This window comes from Danio rerio, chromosome 17 (assembly GCF_049306965.1).
Source record: "Danio rerio strain Tuebingen ecotype United States chromosome 17, GRCz12tu, whole genome shotgun sequence".
NCBI lineage: Eukaryota > Metazoa > Chordata > Actinopteri > Cypriniformes > Danionidae > Danio > Danio rerio.
Window position 1 is genome coordinate 9,587,501 of NC_133192.1, and position 21,865 is coordinate 9,609,365.

Below are 21,865 nucleotides of genomic sequence, written 5' to 3' on the forward strand. Positions count from 1 at the left end.
CTAGTTAAGCCTTTAAATGTCACTTTAAGCTGATAACTAGTGTTTTGAAAAATATCTAGTCAAATATTATTTACTGTCATCATGGCAAAGATAAAATAAATCACTTAATTAGAAATGAGTTATTACAACTATTATGTTTAGAATTTTGTTGAAAAAAATCTCTCCGTTAAACAGAAATGGGGGAAAAATGGGGGCTAATAATTCAGGAGGGCTAATAATTATGACTTCAACTGTACATCTGTCCTGTCACAGATGGATTTGGTTTAACTACGGTTATATTTAGAGAAAACATTGTGAAGTCTGAAATCAGAAGATTTCAAAGACTCTTCTGTCTGTTCCATTGTTAGTGTACACTGATAAAAATCCACTAATTAACAGGTTATGTATTTTCTAATTTTTTTTGGTTTATTTACAGTTATGAATTGCATTATGGAATGTTTATTGATCTCTACTTTGTTGACTTTTGATGATGAAAATTTAACTGTGCAGTTTAGCAAAGTGATTATAATACTAAAGTATCAGTATTAAAACAATATATTGTATAATAATAATAATAATAATAATAGTAATAATAAATGGAGAATGTAAAATGACTTAAACAATACTAGCAGTTTATTACTAGGTTTTGTATTGTAATTTACAACACCAAACAGGAAAATAAATCACTTCAAACTATTAAAGTCAATAAAAGTCACTTTTGCAAACTTTTCAACATCTAAAGTTGTTGGAGTAAAGGTCCCACAATACAATTAAAAAGCATACATAAACAATTCTACTTGTAATAATAAACATAAATCACAAAATACTGAAAATGTTTAAATTATATATATATATATATATATATATATATATATATATATATATATATATATATATATATATATATATATATATATATATATATATACATATATATATATATATATACATATATATATATATATATACATATATATATCCCAACTAATGTATTGCATTCACAACCTGGCTATAATTTAATACTATTAAAAGCTTCAATATACAAAAGTCAAAGTGAGAGCAAAAAAAAAAAACTTAAATAAATAAAATCAGTTCTTATAACCATTTAATTGTCTTAGAGGGTTTTTAAAACAAAACAAACCATTGCTAAGTTTTTTCTTGTAGTTTTAACTATTTGTCATGTATTTTATTCTCAAAAGTAAATCCATTTCAAACACACACAGTCGATATGTACATACCTTGTCCACCTGAACTCTTAGAAGAATCTTAAAATAAAGAAATGAATGGTATCACCTCAATTTGATATACAAAGTAGTTTTTCCTTGTACATTTAACTATTTGTAAGGCGTTTTATCCTCATAAGTAGAGACATTTCAAACATACACAATTGATATGTACACCCCTTGTCGACCTGAGCTTAGAGAAGTTTTAGTGATTAACAGTTTTATTGATTCTAAAGCAAAATACACAATAAAATACAGCGTCTCTGTACAGAATCAAACTTTTTAACCTGTTAACAAACCCAAACAAACTAGTCCCCAACTTAGACATTGCAGTCACAACTTAATACAATTAAAACCTTCAATATGCAAAAGTCAAAGTGAAAAAAAAACTACAATGAGGTGAATAAATGAAATCAGTCCCTATAAATCCATCTAATGATTTAGAGGCGTTTTTAATACAAAAATAAATCATTGCCAAGTAGTTTTTCCTTGTAGATTTAACTATTTGTCAGGCGTTTTATTCTCCAAAGTAGAGGCATTTTAAACATACACAATCGATATGTACACAATTTGTCGACCTGACCTCTTGTAGGAGCTTTTATATTAAAAATTAATGCCATCACCTTAATGCATCAGTTCAATTAGCAGAATGCTAGCAGATCTTGAAACCTGAGAGATTTAAGTGCACAGGTGTATGAATGATCTCAAGAGTTAGGAGGGAAGGCATTATAAATCCTTTAAGCTTGACTTGTGTATTTTATTCAGCTTTTAAACAGATAAGTAGGCCTTCAATAGTTGTTCAGTCTGCTGCTTCAAACTAATGTCTTGGAGGAGCTTCTGGAACTTTAGATTAGTGTGCATTGGCCGAATTTCCTATAATGGCTGGTAATCCTGTAATGGACTGAATATATGTCTCTAAAAGTAGGGCAAATCACTGTTATTATGTAAATGCACTTTTTTGCACAAAACTCATTTGTGTATATACAGTGCCATCTAGTGGTGATGTCTAGTAAGTACAATTCTGAGCATCTGTGTTTCTCTTTTAGGGTCAGTGATGAGAAAGATGCTCGAGGATATCTGCAGGCTTTGGCCACTAAGATGACAGAGGAACTGGAAGGCCTGAAGAATGCCAGTTTGGGTGCACGTGCCACTGTACGTAATATATATATATATATATATATATATATATATATATATATATATATATATATATATATATATATATATATATAATAGATGAGCGAAAAATGCAGTTTAAAGGGAAAGTTCACCCCAAAACGAAAAGTCATAATTAACTCATCATTTACTTGTTTAAAACCTGTTTGATTGAAGCTAGTCTTTGGTCTGGTGAACACAAGAGGAGATATTTTAAAGAATGTTGGTACCTGGCACCAACGTTTTTTTTTTTTACCTACTATGGAAGTCAATAGGTGTTAGCAACTTCTTCAAACTTGTCTTCTTTTTGTGTTCAATAGAATAAGGAAACTCATAAAGGTTTAAAACTGACATGAGATAAACTAAATGATGTAATTTTTGTTTATGTTTCTCTACTATCACTTTAATAATATCAAAAGCAATCTATTCAGACTTTCAATGGCGTTTATGTCAACATATCTCATTGTACAATGTGACACAGCACGTTTAAACTTTTCTTCTGGTTTTCCAGGACATGCCATGGAAGGTGAGACGTCTGGCCAAACTGGATATGTCTGCCCGTCTGGAACTGCAGTCTGCACTGGATGCTGAGATTAAAGCCAAACAAACCATCCAGGATGAGCTCAACAAAGTCAAGGCATCCCATATGGCTACTGAGTGGTAAAACACACAGCTCTTCTTTAAAGTACAAGAGTTGGTAGATCTGAAAATTAGATACCAATTATCTACTTAATGTTCCAGAATCAGTTGCGGAAAATCCCAAATGGTGGTCAGCAGATATGGGTTTGATTTGAAAGGCCTAAATTTATGCAGAAAATATAATCTGCTTATGCACAAAATATTCGCCTTATTCTCCGCGTATTAGCGGACGCAGCCATTTGAATTATTTTGAATTCCAGTCTCATTCACTTCCATTCATTTTTAGACTTTAAAAACAGCTCGTTTTGCTGCTAGATGTTGCAAACTGATATTTTCTTCTTATATTATTGTACTTTGTCTGTATAGGCATCCTAGTCATTTCTCCCATGGCGACACAGAATCAGAAGTTCTAAAACAATCGCAAAAACGAGCGCACTTCTACACTGAAGTATAAAGTCGATAGGAGCAATATATTTATTTTGTGCTATACAGCGGGGGGAAATAAGTATTGAACACATTATCGTTTTCTCAGAAAACATATTTTTAAAGGTGCTGTTGACTGAAATTTACACTGGATATTGGTAACAACCAAATACAACCATATTTGCAAAAAATAAAAAATAAAACTAATTAGTTTGAAAATGAAGTTATGAGCAATAAAATGAAATGACACAGGGAAAAAGTATTGAACACATGAAGAAAGGGAGGTGTAGAAAGGCAGTGAAAGCCCAGACAGCAGCTGAAATCTCTCAGTAGTTCTTCAGCAACCCTCTGCCCTTCCTCATTGTAAATAAATATTATCTGCTTCAGTCCAACATCTACATTAGCAGGATGATGAAGATGAAACCAGGGTGGACATTTCAGCAAGACAATGATCCAAAACACAGCCAAGGAAACTCTCAAATGCTTTCAGAGAAAGAAAATCAAGCTGTAGAATGGCCCAGCCAATCACCTGACTTAAATCCAATATAAAATATGAATTAAAGATCAGATTTGATAGACGAGACCCACAGAACCATCAAGATTTTTAAACTCTGTTGAACACTTTGTTTTACAGTCTGTGAAAAACTCACACCTGAGCAATGCATGTCACTTTATTTTCCATATGAGAGGCGTTTTTAAGCTGCCATAACCAAAAAAGCCTTTTATATAGAGTATTAAATACATTACACACTGTCTCTCCGCTCCACCTATAGCTGGTGTGTGATGAGCGCACTGCCGCTGTTGTCCTGTGGCTGCCTTCACATCATCATCCAAGTGGATGCTGCACACTGGTGGTGGTGTGGAGAGACAATAAATGCGCTATATAAATACACATTACTTTATAGTAGTTCAGTACTTCCATTAGTAAACTTTAAAACTTAAGATTGTTCAATAAAGACATTTTATAAATTTATTAAAACTGAATCTTTCATTAGTAATGTGTTGCTAAGAGCTCAATTTTGACAACCTTTAAGGTTATTTTTTTCAAGGTTTAGATTTTTTTTGAACCATCAGAATTTCAGATGATGTATAAATCTATTTACAATGCTAAATTTAATTTTGTATATATTTTAAAGCTTATGAATAAAATCATGAACTTAATGAACATAATCATTAAAGTATACATATAAATATATATATATATATATATATATATACTCATTCATTGTACTTTTTGTTACTGTTTTTATCGCTGACAGTTCAAAAGAAACCAGCCTCATAATATTGTATAGAATGATCTTTTCCCATTCATGCATGTTTGCATTAGTTTTGCATTCATTTTTGAGTACATCTTCGTTTCTAAATAAAAATACAAACGAAAAAAAAAAAAACATTGGATTTCTTTTAGAATCAGTTACACTCGTATTTCAAATTATTGAAAAGTTTCAATACCTTTGTTTCACCCATATTTTGTTACATTAATCAGGTTTTGTCATCATATTGTGTTTGAATTTCTTCTACACAGCAAACTGGAGGAGTCGGAAAAGCAAAACCAGGACCTGCAGGCAGAGATCCAGAGGCTGAAACAAGAAACGGACAATCTGCGCATGTCTAAAGGTAAAAACCCAAACATTTGAAATCAGTAATGATAACAGAATATTATGTAGGGCTCAGTGGTTAGCACTGTTTCTTCACAGCAAGAAGGTTGCTGGTTCGAGTCCTGGCTAAGCTAGTTGCCGTTTTTCCGTGTCGCGTTTGCATGTTCTGGGTGCTCCAGTTTCCCCCACAGTCCAAACACATGCTCTAAAGATGAATTGGATGATCTAAATTGGACGTAGTGTGTGAGTGCATGTGTGAATGAGTGTGCATGGGTGTTTTCCAGTAAAGGGTTGCGGCTGCAAGGGCATCTGCTGCATAAAACATATGCCAGAATAGTTGGCGGTTCATACCGCTGTGGTGACCCGTGATAAATAAAGGACTAAGCCGAAGGAAAATGAATGAATGTTATGTAGATGTTATGTATGGTCATATGTGACGTGCGTTTCATATAATGTTTTTTTTCCAGGTGTCAAGCACCAAGACTCCCAGAATTCCTTCCTGGCATTCCTCAATGCTCCAACCTCAGCTCTGGATCAGTTTGATGTAAGTATTTAAAAAATGACTTTAAGAACAATTGGCAGCAGAAGTGATCCTCGATTTTATATGAATTCCTTCTGTTTGAGTTTAATTTGTTGTTCAGACATTATTGATGGTTCTGCTTCCTCTATTTTCTTTAAATAGCTTTAAAGCGTGTTTTAAATAACACATCCTCCATTATAACTTCAGGGCTTTAGAGACTTGAGATTTTGAATCCTTTTCTCTGTGTTCATGTATTATTTGCTCTCTTTTATTTCTTTATCTGTGTTTTTTTTGTCTGTGATGAAGCGCTCCACTGCCAGTGGGCCGGCTGGTAAAGGCAGACGTGTAAGCTCATTTTGTTGTGTTCTGGTGCTGTGGTTCATCTTTACCTCAATTGTGTGACTTTCATGCATGTGTGGTCTATTACTGCATGGCATAAGTGACATATAAACACATCCCAAAGGGTCTTTCAAGTGCAATACTCTTATCAAGTTCGAGGGTCAATTTTGTCTGCAGAGAATTGCTTTTTGACGCTAATACATCTGTAACATTTTGTTCTGGTGACTGCAGTCTAACACATTTTGCTTTTATTTACTGTTTCTAAAACCATTGTGAAACAGACACGTGGCATTTGTGTTCATCTGTGCTTCTTTTTTGATTATTTTTGCTGCACTCTTGGGTCTCATTTCAGTCAGGTGTCACTTACATGGTGTTTGGGTCTTTGGAAATGTTTTATTCTTGGCGGTATACTGCTAATGTGCATGATGTGTTTCTAAAGGGCCTGTTGGTAGGGCTGGACGGTATGACCAAAATTTTTTCACGGTATGAGAAAGTTTATTCTACGGTAACAATATATATATATATATATATATATATATATATATATATATATATATATATATTATAGGCGGGCATAGATACATTTTTTAAAAATCTAGATGAATCTCACTGGCTCATTTGAATTCTGCTTAAGGCATTCACAATATTTGTGCTACCCAAATAATGACTAAATATAAGTTATTTGAGAACCGGTTTCTTAAGCGATTTCTTACTTTTTAGACCAGGGGCTCATCTCTGGTAGGGTTGGGCGATGTTGACCATTTTGGCATCGTATGATGTCTAATGTGAAACATCGCGATGGATGATGTCATCGTCGTCGTAGGCAGGGGGTGGGGGGTGGGGGTGGTTATTTAATATTAAATAATTTATGACTGTTACGTAGCGGATGCACCCCGCTACGCACATAAGATTAAGGATGACCACTATTAAAAGAGTTCACCTGGAGTCCCCGTTCCTGTTCCCCAAGCACACACACACAGTCCAAGTTGTCAAAAGGGGTAACAGATTAATTAAACAAAAAGATCAATATCAGAATCATGAAACAAAAAGGCCAAAACAACAAACAAAACAAGCTACGCTACCTAATATTAAACTTCTTACCTTTACCAAAAATAAAGTTCCATAAATAAAGCATACAATTCTATCCTCCATAACTAACCACAAAACAGGAGAAAACTGGACAAAAGAAAAGGGCCTTCCCTTTGATCATTCAGCATTAAGGTAAACATTAGCCACAGCTAACACATGATACCGTCCTAATGCCGTATTTAACAGAGTATCTCATCAGATGACTTTGAAACAGGGTTTTAGAAAGGCATTAAACAATCAGCCACCGCTAATGCAGGTTACCGTCCTATTACCGTATTTAACAGAGTATCTCACCAGATTACTTTGGAAAAAGGTTTCAGACAGTACGATCACTGCCACATACAGAACTCAGAGCGAACTGCTCAGACACACAATATTGAGGGGAAACAGGAAGAGAACTTGATGAGGAGCGTCAACGCCGTGCCTTTATAGCTGGCGCCGCCCCTCTCACAGCTGCACCTGATCTGCGCTCATGTGGAGAGAGAGAAAGAGACAGATAATGGAGGAAACAACACACAGGAACAATACACACTAGCATTGTCAAAAATAATGTTACTCAATATGTAACAATGACGAATTAATTAATTGTTGCCTACCGTTTTCACTACCTGACCCACATGGTCTTTGCTTTACCCATAACCAAACCATAAATAAATAAAGTTACACACAAATGACCACCTGTCAAACACTTTTTTTCAGTGGGACTCTGGCATGAATAGGCAGTGATCTGTGTCGTTCTAATGGCTTTTCCCATAGCTGGTGGAGGAGACAAGAGTTCGGTTGGAGTTCACTGTGGTGCATTCATTTTCATTCTTTTCGCTGCAAAATCCTCACCGTGTGCGCGGATTTAAGAGACATTTATGCAGAATGCATCTTTGCACCTAAAAACGCCAAACGCAGCACTCAGGAACAGATTAAAACAGTTGTTATGTGAACTTGCTGAAATAAAAAGCCTACAATGCTTGCCCTGCCTTTGTGCTCTTCTTCTTGGCCCTCTGCTCTAACTGAACACGAATGATTGGTTAATATCAGCTGTCAATCACTTAGTCAAAGCCTTCTGCCTTCAGATGACAGTAGCTGCAACCTTGAAAATGTGAAGCGCTGAAGATGAGAGAATGAAAATAACATTGACAGATTTACCTAAAGTTACTAATAATGGCATATCTTATTAGTAATCTTGTGCTGAATGTTAATCCTCCATTTACACTTTTCAAAGAGTTGATAAAAGACTTCCAGTGTTATGTTAAGTCTGCTATGAAAATGACTATTGACTGTAAAGTCTGTGGGACGGCGTTTGCAGGTAACAGTGTTTGCCACTGAATCTACACATTTTAAGTGCGAGAGGTGCTGTATAATCCTTAATTTAATCCTTACGATGCTGTCAGGCGTGCAAAAAGCAGCTATATGTAAAATTTAACACAGCTCATGAAAAGACCATTATTGCTATTAAGATGACATGCAAACGATAAGTTATATATCAATATAAATGATGGATCGCAATGCTGGCTCAGCATCGTAAAGCTTACTTTTCCCCTACTCAAAGAAACTTTCCAAATACATCTGTTTCTTACTCATTTTGCTAGTTTGTGGCGCTCAAGTGACCAAGATGTAACCGAGAGAATACGGTAATTTTTTGAAATGAAAGATTTTTTAAAATAAAAGATTGTAACTTCAGATAATAAATAAAACGAAAATAATCAATGATTTCTAATGCGTCTCAGTACTAATTGACCCAAAAACCCCCGCCCCGGGGGTTGGGGACCACTGAATTACGTGATCACTTTATGTTTAAAATATAAAGCAATAGTGTTTTGGCCATGCCCACTTATTTAAATTTCGCAGTATACATGGAATAAAAAATTGTTTTACGGTACACATTTCATTCCGCTGTAATGATATTTACCTTCATACCACCCAGCCCTACCTGCTGCTTGACATTTCACAGGCATGTCTTTTGTTTCTAGCAGATATGTTTTCCATTGGCTGCTAATGGTACAGCTAGAAACATTTTCTGTATTTAATCTTCTCATTAGATTGATTCCATTGATAACTTCAGCCTCTCCAACACACCGTCACGGGAGGAAGATGGAAGATCCCAGGCGACGTCCCACTCTCGCTCGCCCTCTACCACTAGCGACGTGGAGTCTCATGAGGTGACTTCACAATTCTGTTTCCTTCAATCAGCAGTTAAACTTTATCGCCATTTTGGATTTAATTTAAAAGGGGACCTATTTTGCAAAAATTGCTTTTATAAGGGGTTTGGATACAGTTGTGTGGCAACAGTCTGTGAATATAACCAGCCTCTAATGGTAAAAATGTATTTATTGTATTTTTTATAATCACCCTTTGGTTGACATTCTCCCTTTGTATCGGTCATCAGAGGTGGAAAGCCTCGGTCATTAGTGACCTCTCCCTCATTAGCATACAACGTTAATCTTGTTTTTGAATCTGCCACTATACTGACACAGGCATTTGAAGCTCCGCCCCTTTGAAAAAATACAAACAAGCAAACCACAATCTCATTTGAATTTAAAGGGACAGTCACCAAAATTTCACAATTAGCCTACAAAGCAAAAGCCTAACTGGGGCAATTTCGAAGAGTTATAAAACATTGTTTGTGGGATATTTTGAGCTGAAACTTCACATATACAATTTAGGGACCTTTTTCAATATCTAAAATTCTTAAATCAAGAAATGCAATTCATAGACGAGCAATGTTGTCACTAATAGTTTTGTCTGTTTTTCCAGCAGGTAGATCAGCCACAGCGAGGTGCACAAACTCCTGTACGATCAGGATACAGCAGCTCCGCTCACAGCATACCTAAAGTACTTTTTTTAACTCATTAATTTTCTTTCTATTCTTTTAATTGTTATTTTTGGTAAAAAATGGTTCTTTGAATGTTAATTGACGTCATGGAACCAACCATCTCAATATATAACATTAATTTGTACAGTTGAAGTCAGAATTATTCGCCCTCCTGTTAATTTTTCCCCCAAATATTTCCCAAATGAAGTTTAACAGAGCAAGTAATTTTTCACAATGTTTTAATAATAATAATAATACATTTTATTTATAACACGCTTTTCTAAAACCCTTAGAAGAAAGTAAAAACAACAAAGCACAGTAAACAATAAAAAATACAATTAAAACACAGTACGAATAAAATATATCACAAATTAAAAACAGACCTAAAAAGATGAGTTTTAAGTAGCTTTTTAAAAGCGTCCAATGATCGGCATTCCTAATGTTAGTATGAAGAGCATTCCATAGTTTGGGAGCACAGAAAGAGAACACCCTGCCTCCCATGGTGCTGAGTTTGCAGCGAGGCTGAAACAGCGTAAGACTCAAGGCAGAGCGTAGACAGCGAGAGGCAGAGGAAATGGATATCAGGTCACAAATGTAACCTGGAGCAGAACCATGAACCGCTTTATATGTTAAAATCAATGTCTTAAAATTAATACGAGACTTGACGGGCAGCCAGTGAAGCTGTTGGAGTATAGGAGTGATGCGCGACCGAGACGATGTATGTTTTCTGTAAATTTTTTTTTTTATTCTGGAAAAAGAGATCTTGTTTGCTATTATTTTGGCTAGAGTAAAAATTGTTTCCTCTTTTTTTTAACCATTTCAAGGTCAATATTATTAGCCCTGTTAAGAAATATAATTTTGGATAGTCAACAGAACAAACCATTATTATACAATGACTTGCTAATAACACTAACTTGCCTAATTAGCCTAGTTAAGCCTTTAAATGTCACTTTAAGCTGAATACTAGTAATAAAATCAATAAAATAAATCAGTTATTAGAGATGAGTTATTAAAACTATTATATGTTGAAAAAACTGCTCTCTGTTAAATAGAAATTGGGGAAAACACATAAAAGGGGGGCTAATAATTCTGCATGATTTCATGTATTTACTAGTATTCTGAATTGCTCTTTTTAGCCAAAAGCCCATCAGTTTGTGGTGAAAACCTTCAACACACCTACTAAATGTAACCAGTGTACGTCTCTGATGGTGGGGATCATCCGTCAGGGCTGCACGTGTGAAGGTGAGACAGGTCATTTACGCTGAAACTGATGGCGTTGTAAAAATGGTAACTAGTATTTAGATTGGCATTCACCTTTTTCTCCTCTTGCAGTCTGTAACTTCTCCTGTCATGTGACGTGTGCGGATAAAGCTCCCGCTGTGTGCCCGATCCCACCAGATCAAACCAAAGGACCGCTCGGCATCGACCCTCAGAAGGGCATCGGCACAGCATATGAGGGCCACGTAAAGGTTAGACACTTCAGTTTAAATTACCATGAACAATTTGTGATCAAAATGAACTATTAGCACAATTAGTCATTATAGCGTGTCATTAATGGTTTTGTAGCTATATTGTTTAAATAGTAGGAATTAAATGAAAGCTTTCTTAAAATTACTAGTTCAGGAATTCAAAAATAAAATAGCCTGTCACTAAATGTAATATTCCAACATTTCAATGTAATGTTTTTCAATTTAATTTAATTTGATTTGATTTAATTAAATTGATCTGCTTCAAAAGTACAAGACACAACAAACACTGTCATCAAATGCATGTAAACAGCCGGGATTCACATCGGAAGCGTGTGTGAAGCACGTAGGAATGGTTTTCTGAAATGCATTTAATTTAATTTACTTCAGAATCTCTGTTATTAGAAATGTTTACTTATGCCTAGTTCACACTAGAGGATTTTAAGCCTGATTTGAGCCCGATTTGGAAGTTAACGAGCTCGCCGACAGATCGGGCTGTGATCGGGAAGAAATCTGCGGGTGCTCGGCGCTCACCGCTCTTTATGTGTGAACTACTGAACAACGCATCAACGAGGCTCGCTGACGCGTCGCCGACACCTCGCAGACGGAAATCCAACATTCAGCATGCTCAATATTCCAGAGCAGTCGGCCGACTCAACCCCACATGTGGTCAGATGTAGTGACGAGCTGCAGCCACTGAGAGAGCATATCAGCATGAGCTGAATGCCTGTGTGTTCAGGAGCTCAGCAGAAACATCTGTGATTGGTCAGAATGGTTCATCGGTGCACTCGCTTCATTCTGCGTTAACAGACATGAGAGGAGGCTATATTAACAGTGGAACTAGAATTCTGTAACTATTAGAATTACCATACTGCTCATTCTGACCGTTCTCATATAGAACGCCATACTGTCACAACATATTTACATTCAAAGCTATTATTGAGATATTAAAATTAAGCTTTGAATGTTTGGCATCATATTTAATGACACCATTACCCCTAAAAATATAATATTTCTTTGGTAATACAGCCTATAAATATGTATTTAAGATACTAAAACACTTAAAGGTCTTGGCTTTCATTTTCACTTTCAAACAGGAGCTATTTAACAGCACAGAATATGCTGTTTTGAAAGATATCTGAAGTAAATTGATGTTTTTGCCATCAGAAAGTTTTGTTTATGTTAGCAGGAAGTTGCTAGGCAAGAAAATGCACACACATTTAAAGTCACAGCGAAAAGTATCAGACATGCATGCTGTCATATTGACCAATATGGTAATTTAAGGCAGAAATGCCCAGTTCTTTACTGTTTTGTAATAATAAAAATAACAATGTCAGAAAGAAATACACTGATAGTTAGAAAACGGCAGGGTGTTATAAATATGTTAGTTTTATTTCAAAGAGTTATAAAATTACAAAAATTAAAAACTCTCTGTGTATCTATCCACTCGAACCTTGCAGATGAGTGATTATTCCGCTCATAAATCAGCTGATCTGACGATGTTTTTAAATGCTTTCTCCAAAGCTTGAAACGCTGTCAGTGATGTCATCAGCACACAAGCTGCCAATAGTGTTCAGCTTTTTCTGACGACTCCTCCCTCAAATTTTCATTGGCTGTGGTTTGGTAGCTTGAATGAGCTGATGGGGAATGAGTTGTTGTCAGATCATGTAGTGTGTGACCCCCCTCTTGGGGATCGTTCACGGAATGTTGCGTCGTGTGAACACCACAGAGATTAAAAGACACAAAGTCAAGTCATGTAGTGTGAACAGCACAGCGATCTGCTGATGTTTAAAATCCTGTAGTGTGAACTAGGCTTTAGAAAAAAAAAATATTCTACCGAATGTAGTATTTCTAAAATTCTATAATATAATTTAATTTAATATCAGGGGCAGACTTAGGCATGGGCAATATGGGTGATTACCTAGGGCGGCATATTGCTGGGGGCGGCACGAGGAAACAACATTTGAAGTGCCCCAATATTTACTTTATGCAGGTGTATTCATTTAGAGTGGTAATCTCAGAATAAAGACGTTTGCAGCCTTTCACATTTGGCGTCTTTTGCACGCGCAAGTTTGTTAATCTTTATGTGCAGTCGAAACAATGCTGGTGAATGCAAACTGACGCATGTGCCCGGAAAAACATTCCTGCGTGCTTCACACACGCTCCCGGTGTGTGAACGTGCACTGATTAGATATAACACCAGATCATGTCATTCACCAGTTAGAAAACTCTATGAAGACACGCACTTTATCAAGCGTAGTTGTGGATAGGCCAACGGGTGCAGGATTACATCTGCCCAAAACTGTCACAGGCTGTCACTGTTCAAAGTTGAACGAATGTGTGAATATAAATCAAACTTCACCTCAGTAAAGCTGGTTAGGCAGAAAAGCACATTTACTTATGTGTTGTTATTAAACTAAATAAAAATTTGATCATAATAAAGCAGTGCTAAAAACAGAAATATCCTAAAAACAGAAATATTACACTTACTCTTGCGTTGCCAAGACAATAAGTGACTTTTAATTTTCAGTTGTGCTCGCTGATCTTCCTACATCGCTTATTTTCAGCTTCTTTTTCACTTGAACAACTAAACGTATCTCAGGTCTATTTAACCGACTATATTATCGATGCTGTAAAAGGTTCTCCATGAACTTGAAAATAGCCAATCATTTGCCGGACGGTTTCAGTGGCTGAACAACACTACTGTGCAAATAAACCCATTCATAAACAACAACACAATCTACATGGCTAAAATAGTTTTATAGCATACCTCTCTAAAAGTAATACTTCAGCCGTTGTGTTATCCTTCAGATCGATTTTTTGAACTGCATAATATCATTACCCTCCAGCATGCAAAAGTAATACGATATTGATTCAGGGTTTGGAAAAGTTTTGGTTCTGCATTTTTGGCCGAAGCTCTTTCAGAAACAATCTTTCTTTTCATGCATGCAAGGCCTCGCTGGTCTTTTAGAAAGAAGCTCAGGTTGATGCAGAGTTCGGGGATGATGTCTCTGTCACCTTCTGATCCGTACTTCGCGAGAATGCGCGAGTGATGTATCTTCTGCTTAAAGAGGCTGTGCCGAAATGCTAATTTAAATTTGTTGACAGACAGTTTGAGATGCCTGTCGTAATGGAGTTATTTATCGGTCCCATAATATGTAATTGGATAAACATGTTTTAGTTTTATACCTTATCCAGAATATAAAAATACAAATAACTACGTTTAGGTCCTTAACTTTAATCATTACTAATGGAATGTGAAGTGCACAACAAAAACTGTTTTTGAAAACAATCACCTATTGCACCTTTAATTCTGAGCCATGAGTCGGGTCTATAACAACAGATAATTCTATAAAACATGTTGTTTTGTATTTTATAGAGTTGTCTTTAATATTCATGCAAAAGATTTTGTAAGTGATCTTAGCATATCAGTCCAGTTGTGTCTTTATATTGTTTTCCAGATTGATTTTTGTTATTTATTTGGAATAATATTTGTATAATAATAATAATAGTAATAATAATAATTATTATTATTATTATTTTTATTTTATTTTATTTTATTTATTTATTATAAATATAAATCAACTGTTATATTTATTGAAAATAAACAAATATTTTTATATTTATTTATAATAAATATTTAAAATATATATTTTTGGAAAGTGGGGTGTGCTTTTGAGGGGGGAAGTGTGGGGGGTACTGCCCTAGTAGAGCTTCTAGCAACGCCCCTGTATAATATAATATAATAGAATATAATATAATAGAATAGAATAGAATAGAATAGAATAGAATAGAATAGAATAGAATAATGTATAATATAATATGATGTAATATAATATATTATAATAATAATGTATAATATAATATGATATAATATAATGTAATATAATATAATATTATCATTTATAACATAATATAATGTGATTTGTGTAAAGAAGTACATAAAAATCCCTTTTAATAATAATTTTAATTCTAACATTTAACAAGTTGTCTATCGCACAAGGAAATATTGCCAAATCAAAATAAAATAAAACTCCTCCAAACAAGCTAATAACAAATTGTAATTCTGAATGTCCAACTGTTATCTTTCAGGTGCCCAAACCTTTAGGCGTGAAAAAGGGATGGCAGAGGGCCATTGCTGTGGTCTGTGACTTCAAACTCTTCTTATATGATCTCCCGGAAGGCAAAGCTGCTCAGCCTGGTGTCGTGGTGAACCAGGTCATTGACATGAGGTCAGTGAGGCCTTCAAAACACTCATCTCAGCCTGTCTTTACTGTTAGCGACATCTAAGCCTTTCTATCCGTTTGGTTTCAGGGATGAGGAATTTTCTGTTAGCCCTGTTTTGGCGTCAGATGTCATTCATGCAAACAGGAAGGATATTCCCTGTATCTTCAGAGTGAGTTGAACATGAGCATACTACATTTTTTACTTATAGATTCATATCAAAGGCATATGTCACCTAAAATTGGAAATTATATCATTATGTTTTCACCCTTTACTTGTTCTAAACCTGTTTGACTTTCTGCTGTTGAACACAAAGGAAGACTTATAAAATCTGAAGAAATCAGAAGAAGTTTTCTGAAGAAATCTGAAAACCTGTAACCATTGACTTCCATAGTATTTATTATTTCTACTATGGAAGTTATGCTGGATGTCTTCATTTAATACCCTAATTAAATAAATGACCAGGATCCTCTCTTCACCATATTTCTCAGTAAGAGTTTTGTTTAGAGCTTTTGTACAGTAGTGTCTTCCAAGGAATAATTTGATTCATACCTTACCACAAGTTTTCTTGATGGGTTCTGCCGAAGAAGCAACTGTCCACTCCAGGAAGAAGATTATTAAAAATAAACTTTTATTCATACAATGAATCCAGTGAAAAAGATGAATAAAATAAATACAAGATCCTTTACCTTATTCCACGATGAGAATAAGGAGCTTAAGACAATATACAGAAGTCTATTTAACAGACCCCCTAGTTTTTCCACGATTTTTTTGTGCATTCTTTTTTTTCGAACAAAGTGGTAGTGATCCCCAGAAATTTGCGTACAATTTTTCGATAAAAATATATATATATATATATAAATAAGGGTACAAAATATTAAGGGATACAAAAAAGCCCGCAATGCTTGCCCCGCCTTCAAGCTCTTCTTTTTGGCCCAATGCGTTAGAACAGAAAGCAAATCCATTGGTTCATATCAGCTGTCAATCACTCAGTTTCGATGACAGGGAGCTCCAGCCGCGAAAATGTAAAGGTCTGGATACGAGAGAATGAAAACAACACTGGCAGATTTAGTTTTAGAAACCAGCTAGAGTTAAAACTAATGACACATCTGATTAGTGATCATGTGCTGAATGTCAATCCAGTATTTACACTATTCGAAGAGTGGATAAAAGACTTTCAGTGGTTAAAGTCCGCTATGACTAAAGCATTCACCGTAAAGTCGGTGGGATGGAGTTTTCAGGTAACAGTGTTTTCTCATCTACACATTTTAGGCATGAGATGTTCTAGCGTTATTTAATCCTTCATTTAATCATCACGATGCTGTCAGTCGTGTAAATGATAACGCGTGCACCATCGCATGCATTCACTGAGATGAAACTGATATTGCGGCTCACGAAATGACCATTACTGTTATGAAGATGACGTATGAAAATAATATGTTATAATATCATCTGTGCAATATCAGATAGAACCGTGAGAGCAGCACAGTGATTATTGTTAACTCATTCACGTTAATCAGTGTGTGCACGGCTGGTGAGCGCATGCAGATTTTTGTTTATTTGTTAGTTGTGATTAGAGTGTTAATATATAATAGTATCTGTTAATATAAAACATGTAGTAATGGTGCTCATCATTTTTGATGAGTGCGACAAAATTTTGTCTGGTGCGCCTACATTTTTGAAGTTAGGAGCACCGGTGCTACCAAAAAAAAAAGGTTAATTTCGAGCCCTGTTAGACCTTAATCAGTAGTGGAAATTTCGGGTTTCAAGAAAATGTTAAATGAGAGTAGATAGAAATAGAGCCCCGTTACATTATTCTTTCATAAGCCCATATCAGTCAGATAATTCTTGCTTTCAGATCCACTAAAATGGCAATTGACAGTTAAATCAGGCAGGTCTGTGCTGTCTGAGGAAAAGGTGGACACTCATCTTTCTGAAAATAAAAAAATACTTAAAAATAGATTGAAGTTCCATTTAAAAACGAAATTGTTCTTTTATTTTCTATTTGTTTAACTACAATATTGTATTTATTTTTTATAGAAGCTTTTTGAGTATAAACAAGGTTTTTTTTTTTTTTTTTTGCTGCTAAGCAGAAACCCCAGAAGTTAGCTCTATCACTGTTTAAAGAAAAAAAAAACAGGATAATACTTTTATAATGCTAGTTTTAATACAATAAAAAATAAAATCAGAGTAATCCTGTGGCTTTTTTCTTTTTTTGCTGTATCGAAAACGTACTGAACTGTGACACCACTATGTCGTATCGAACCGAACTGTGATTTTTGTGAACCGTTACACCCCTAATATATATATATATATAATAACATTAATTGTAAGAAACACTATTCTGATATATATATATATATATATATATATATATATATATATATATATATATATATATATATATATATATATATATATAAATATATATATATATAAATATATCATTATCAGAATAGTGTTTCTTATAATTAATGTCATTCAACCATCCAGGCACCACAAAGTCAATGGTTTCATGTTTCCAGCTTTCTTCAATATATCTTTTTTAAGTGTTAAACAGACACTAGAAAGAAATAGTTTGGTACCACTCGACGGAGCAAATTTTCAGCTTTTGGTGAACTATCCCTTTTTCCCATTAGCTTTTGTGTTGTAAGTTAAGAATAATCGAGTCAAACTTGTGATGGACTTTGAAACTGCTCTGCTTTTGTTCTCCTGCAGGTGACAGCATCACAGCTCTGCGCCTCCAGCAATAAAAAATGCTCCATTTTGATCCTGGCCGACAGCGATCAGGAAAGAACAAAGTGGGTCGGCCTTTTGAAGGAGCTGCACCGGCTCTTGAAGAAAAGCAAACTGAAAGAACGCTTTGTTTACGTCCCTAAAGAAGCATATGACTGCGCACTGCCTCTCATCAAAACCACACAGTCTGCTGCTATTATAGGTAGAGTCCAACACTTCTCCTAATGTCCTAATCATAAAGTTTTTATGTAAATATCACCAAAATCTGCCTATATAAAAGATCTCATATAAGATCAGAGAACCTCGCCATATAAATAAGTGTCTTAATGGCATTTTGTTGGATCTTTGTTTTAGTTTTTGTTAGTGGTCTGGCTATACATACAGTTGAAGTCAGAATTATTAGCCCCCCTAAATTATTAGAACCGCTTGTTTATTTTTTCCCCAACTTCTGTTTAACGGAGAGCAGATTTCTTCAACGCATTTCTAAACATAATAGTTTTAGTAACTCATTTCTAATAACTGATTGATTTTATCTTTACCATGATGACTGTAAATAATATTTGACTAGATATTTTTCAAGACACTTCTATACAGCTTAAAGTGACATTTAAAGGCTTAACTAGATTAATTAAGTTAACTAGGCAGGTTAGGGTAATTAGGCAAGTTATTGTATAACAGTGGTTTGTTCTGTAGATTATTGAGAAAAAATATAGCTTAAAGGGGCTAATAATTTTGTCCCTAAAATGGTTCATAAAAAATTCAAAACTGCTTTTATTCTAGCCGAAATAAAACAAATAAGACTTTCTCAAGAAGAAAAAATATTATCAGACATACTGTGAAAATTTCCGTGCTCTGTTAAACATCATTTGGAAAATATTTAAAAACTAAGAAAAAAAATTGAAGGGGGCTAATAATTCTGACTTCAACTGTATATGTTTTCATAATATTGTGATTGTATATATATATATATTCATTCATTCATTAATTTTCTTGTCGGCTTAGTCGCTTTATTAATCCGGGGTCGCTACAGCGAAATGAACAGCAAACTTATCCAGCACATTTTATACGCAGCAGATGCCCTTGTATATATATTAGGGATGCAACAATACAGTCAGTTCGGTTTTCAGTTCGGTTCTGATGGCTTGATACACAAGTGTTTTCTTATATGCTTAGGCAATAGGAACAGTAAGAGGCTAAGGAGAAAACAATTAAAATTATTTACTGCAATACTCATTTTACTTAAAAGCCAAGAAATGTACACTAGTTCCTAGTTTAATGTATAAAACAATAACACTGAAATCTCACAGCTGCTGGTAGCCCATGTACAAACTGGGGAACACAAACATTCCTACATTTTGAAAATTTATCACGTGAATTTTGTAAACATAAATTGACCGTTTCAGATAAACATATCTGAACTTCAGTACTTCAGCAGCCTTTGTTATTTTATGCGTCTTTCTGAACCAGTTAGGTATGTTTGCTGAAAGGATTCAGCAAGGAATTGTTGTTTTTTGGAGGACTGTATTACTTTCCCTGCTATCCTGCCTTCAGACAGTGATACTGCTAGGTGATAGCGCTGCAGATGTCTAGTCATGTTGGAAGTGTTTCCGTTTGAGTAGGCTATACATGTAACCAAAATGTCCCCACATCTTGGATTTGAAAGACACCGGCGTTTTCTCATACTGTTGCCTGACTTCGCCGCTCGCCATGTTAAAGTGTAGAATGATGGTTCAGCGCCCCCTAACTTTAGAGCATAGGGATTGAATATATACTCGTGGCAAGGAGTTTCCTCATCTTACCTCGTAGACTTACAGGCACACACAAACAGTCAATTCGGAGAGAAATAAAATGCACATAAATTATCTAAACGTACAACCGGAAACAACGCAATTCACAAGCACGTAATAAACCGTGGATATCGTACCGAATGCTTCAATATTATATTGAGAATTGTGGCATTCCTTATATATATATATATATATATATATATATATATATATATATATATATATATATATATATATATATATATATATAAACACACATAAACATTCACTCTGGTTTCCCAGTAGTGGGTTATGGCATCCGCTGCGTAAAACATACGCTGGAATAGTTGGCGGTGCATTCCACTGTGGCGATCCCTAATAAATAAGGGGCTAAGCCAAGAGAAAATGAATGAATGAATATTATATTCATGTACTTCAAAGAAGCACAAAAAAAATCCTCTTTAATAAAATAACAATAGAAGAACTTGCACTAGTTTCCACTAATTTAGCTCAATCCAGCTCAGCTTTATCAAACTCTGCTTTCTGCTTATATTAACTTCACTCATGTTTATCCGCAGATCATGAGAGGATTGCTCTGGGAAACGAGGAGGGGTTATACGTTATTCATGTTACCAAAGATGGTAAGTTTTATTAAAAGCTTAATCTGTGTTTACTGTATTTATCTATTGCATTTATAATGTCTCAATACATTATTTTTTGCTAATACCAGAGTTCTTATGATTGCTGGAAATCTGTGAACATACTTGTATGTTAATCTAGTGTTCTCAAGGTTCGGAAAGTGCTTGAAAATGTAGTTGTGTTGCTTTCATACTAATTTCTGACTAAGTAGGTAATCATAATGAACAATTTAAATTAAATATAATTGCTTTGCATAAAATTAGCAACTCGTATTAGTATGATCTGACTGTTTTAACAAATGTAAAATCTTAGTATATTGCATTTAATAGAGTAAATGACAGTAATTCAATGTTGGGGCAAACATGCCATTAAAATGATCCCTTAAGACACTACACTATACTATGCTATCTGTAGCATTACAGTGTGTGCAGGGGTGGATTTAGGCCCAATACCAATTCTATTTTTTCCTTCCCCTTGGCCCTTGAAACCGAGTGTGAAGGGGAAGGGCTTCAAAATGTACCCCTAAGAAATGGGACAGCACTACAACACCTGAACACTTCATCATGTCATCGCGATCTCCTGCTTCATATGAGATCAGACCATCACAACTGTTTTGGTGATTCCAGTTGTGTTATTTATCTTCAAGAAAACACTGAAGACAATTATTATGTTATCATTATGATCTAATGTGGCAATAAGATCATAACAGTACTGTGCATTTACACAGTGGCCATATTCATCTATGTAAGCACACAAAAACAACATTAACATTATAGCAGACACTGTAAAAAGCTCATTAAAGAGAATTTAACTAAAGAGAATTGGGACACCCCTACTCCTTTAAGTGAACACGAAAAACGAGGGGTAGGGGTAAGGGGATTTTGTAGAATTGGGATTGGGCCACTCTCTCTTCCACTTCATTTCCTGTCAAATCCTAAATAAATAATAAATATAACCTTAAAAATACCCCAAACTCCTAAATCTGTTCATTTAGAGAAGTTTAATTGTAAATAAAATGGTTATATTGGGAATATCAGATATATTGAAACAGGAATATTGGGGTAAAGGGTAATTATTAATGATAGAATACATGGCACACATTAAAATAAAGTTGGAAATAAAACAGTTGAACCTATTCAAATGAATGACGTGATATACAGAGATTAAATCAAGTTATCAAATCTCCTTCACTTTTTATTCACTGTATAATTTAAATCTTGATTGAAGTTGCTGTTGTTATTTACATGTACCACTTTACTATAG

At 34.8% G+C, this 21,865-nt stretch overlaps 1 protein-coding gene across 12 annotated transcripts in view; it reads left to right on the forward strand.

Moving 5' to 3' along the window:
* cdc42bpaa (CDC42 binding protein kinase alpha (DMPK-like) a) overlaps positions 1 to 21,865 on the forward strand; it is a 171,518-nt gene that overhangs the window by 117,306 nt on the left and 32,347 nt on the right. For 7 of the 12 annotated variants that reach the window (XM_073928165.1, XM_073928167.1, XM_073928157.1 and 4 more), the window contains 13 exons: positions 2,249 to 2,354; positions 2,869 to 3,017; positions 4,945 to 5,036; positions 5,485 to 5,561; positions 5,844 to 5,882; positions 8,999 to 9,118; positions 9,714 to 9,791; positions 10,908 to 11,013; positions 11,104 to 11,240; positions 15,330 to 15,469; positions 15,552 to 15,633; positions 18,180 to 18,399; positions 20,542 to 20,604. In XM_073928165.1, the coding sequence (XP_073784266.1) occupies positions 2,249 to 2,354; positions 2,869 to 3,017; positions 4,945 to 5,036; positions 5,485 to 5,561; positions 5,844 to 5,882; positions 8,999 to 9,118; positions 9,714 to 9,791; positions 10,908 to 11,013; positions 11,104 to 11,240; positions 15,330 to 15,469; positions 15,552 to 15,633; positions 18,180 to 18,399; positions 20,542 to 20,604 (1,409 nt within the window). The remainder of the gene's footprint in view (positions 1 to 2,248; positions 2,355 to 2,868; positions 3,018 to 4,944; positions 5,037 to 5,484; positions 5,562 to 5,843; positions 5,883 to 8,998; positions 9,119 to 9,713; positions 9,792 to 10,907; positions 11,014 to 11,103; positions 11,241 to 15,329; positions 15,470 to 15,551; positions 15,634 to 18,179; positions 18,400 to 20,541; positions 20,605 to 21,865) is intronic. The other 5 variants (XM_073928166.1, XM_073928168.1, XM_073928159.1 and 2 more) reach the window with 1 other exon arrangement.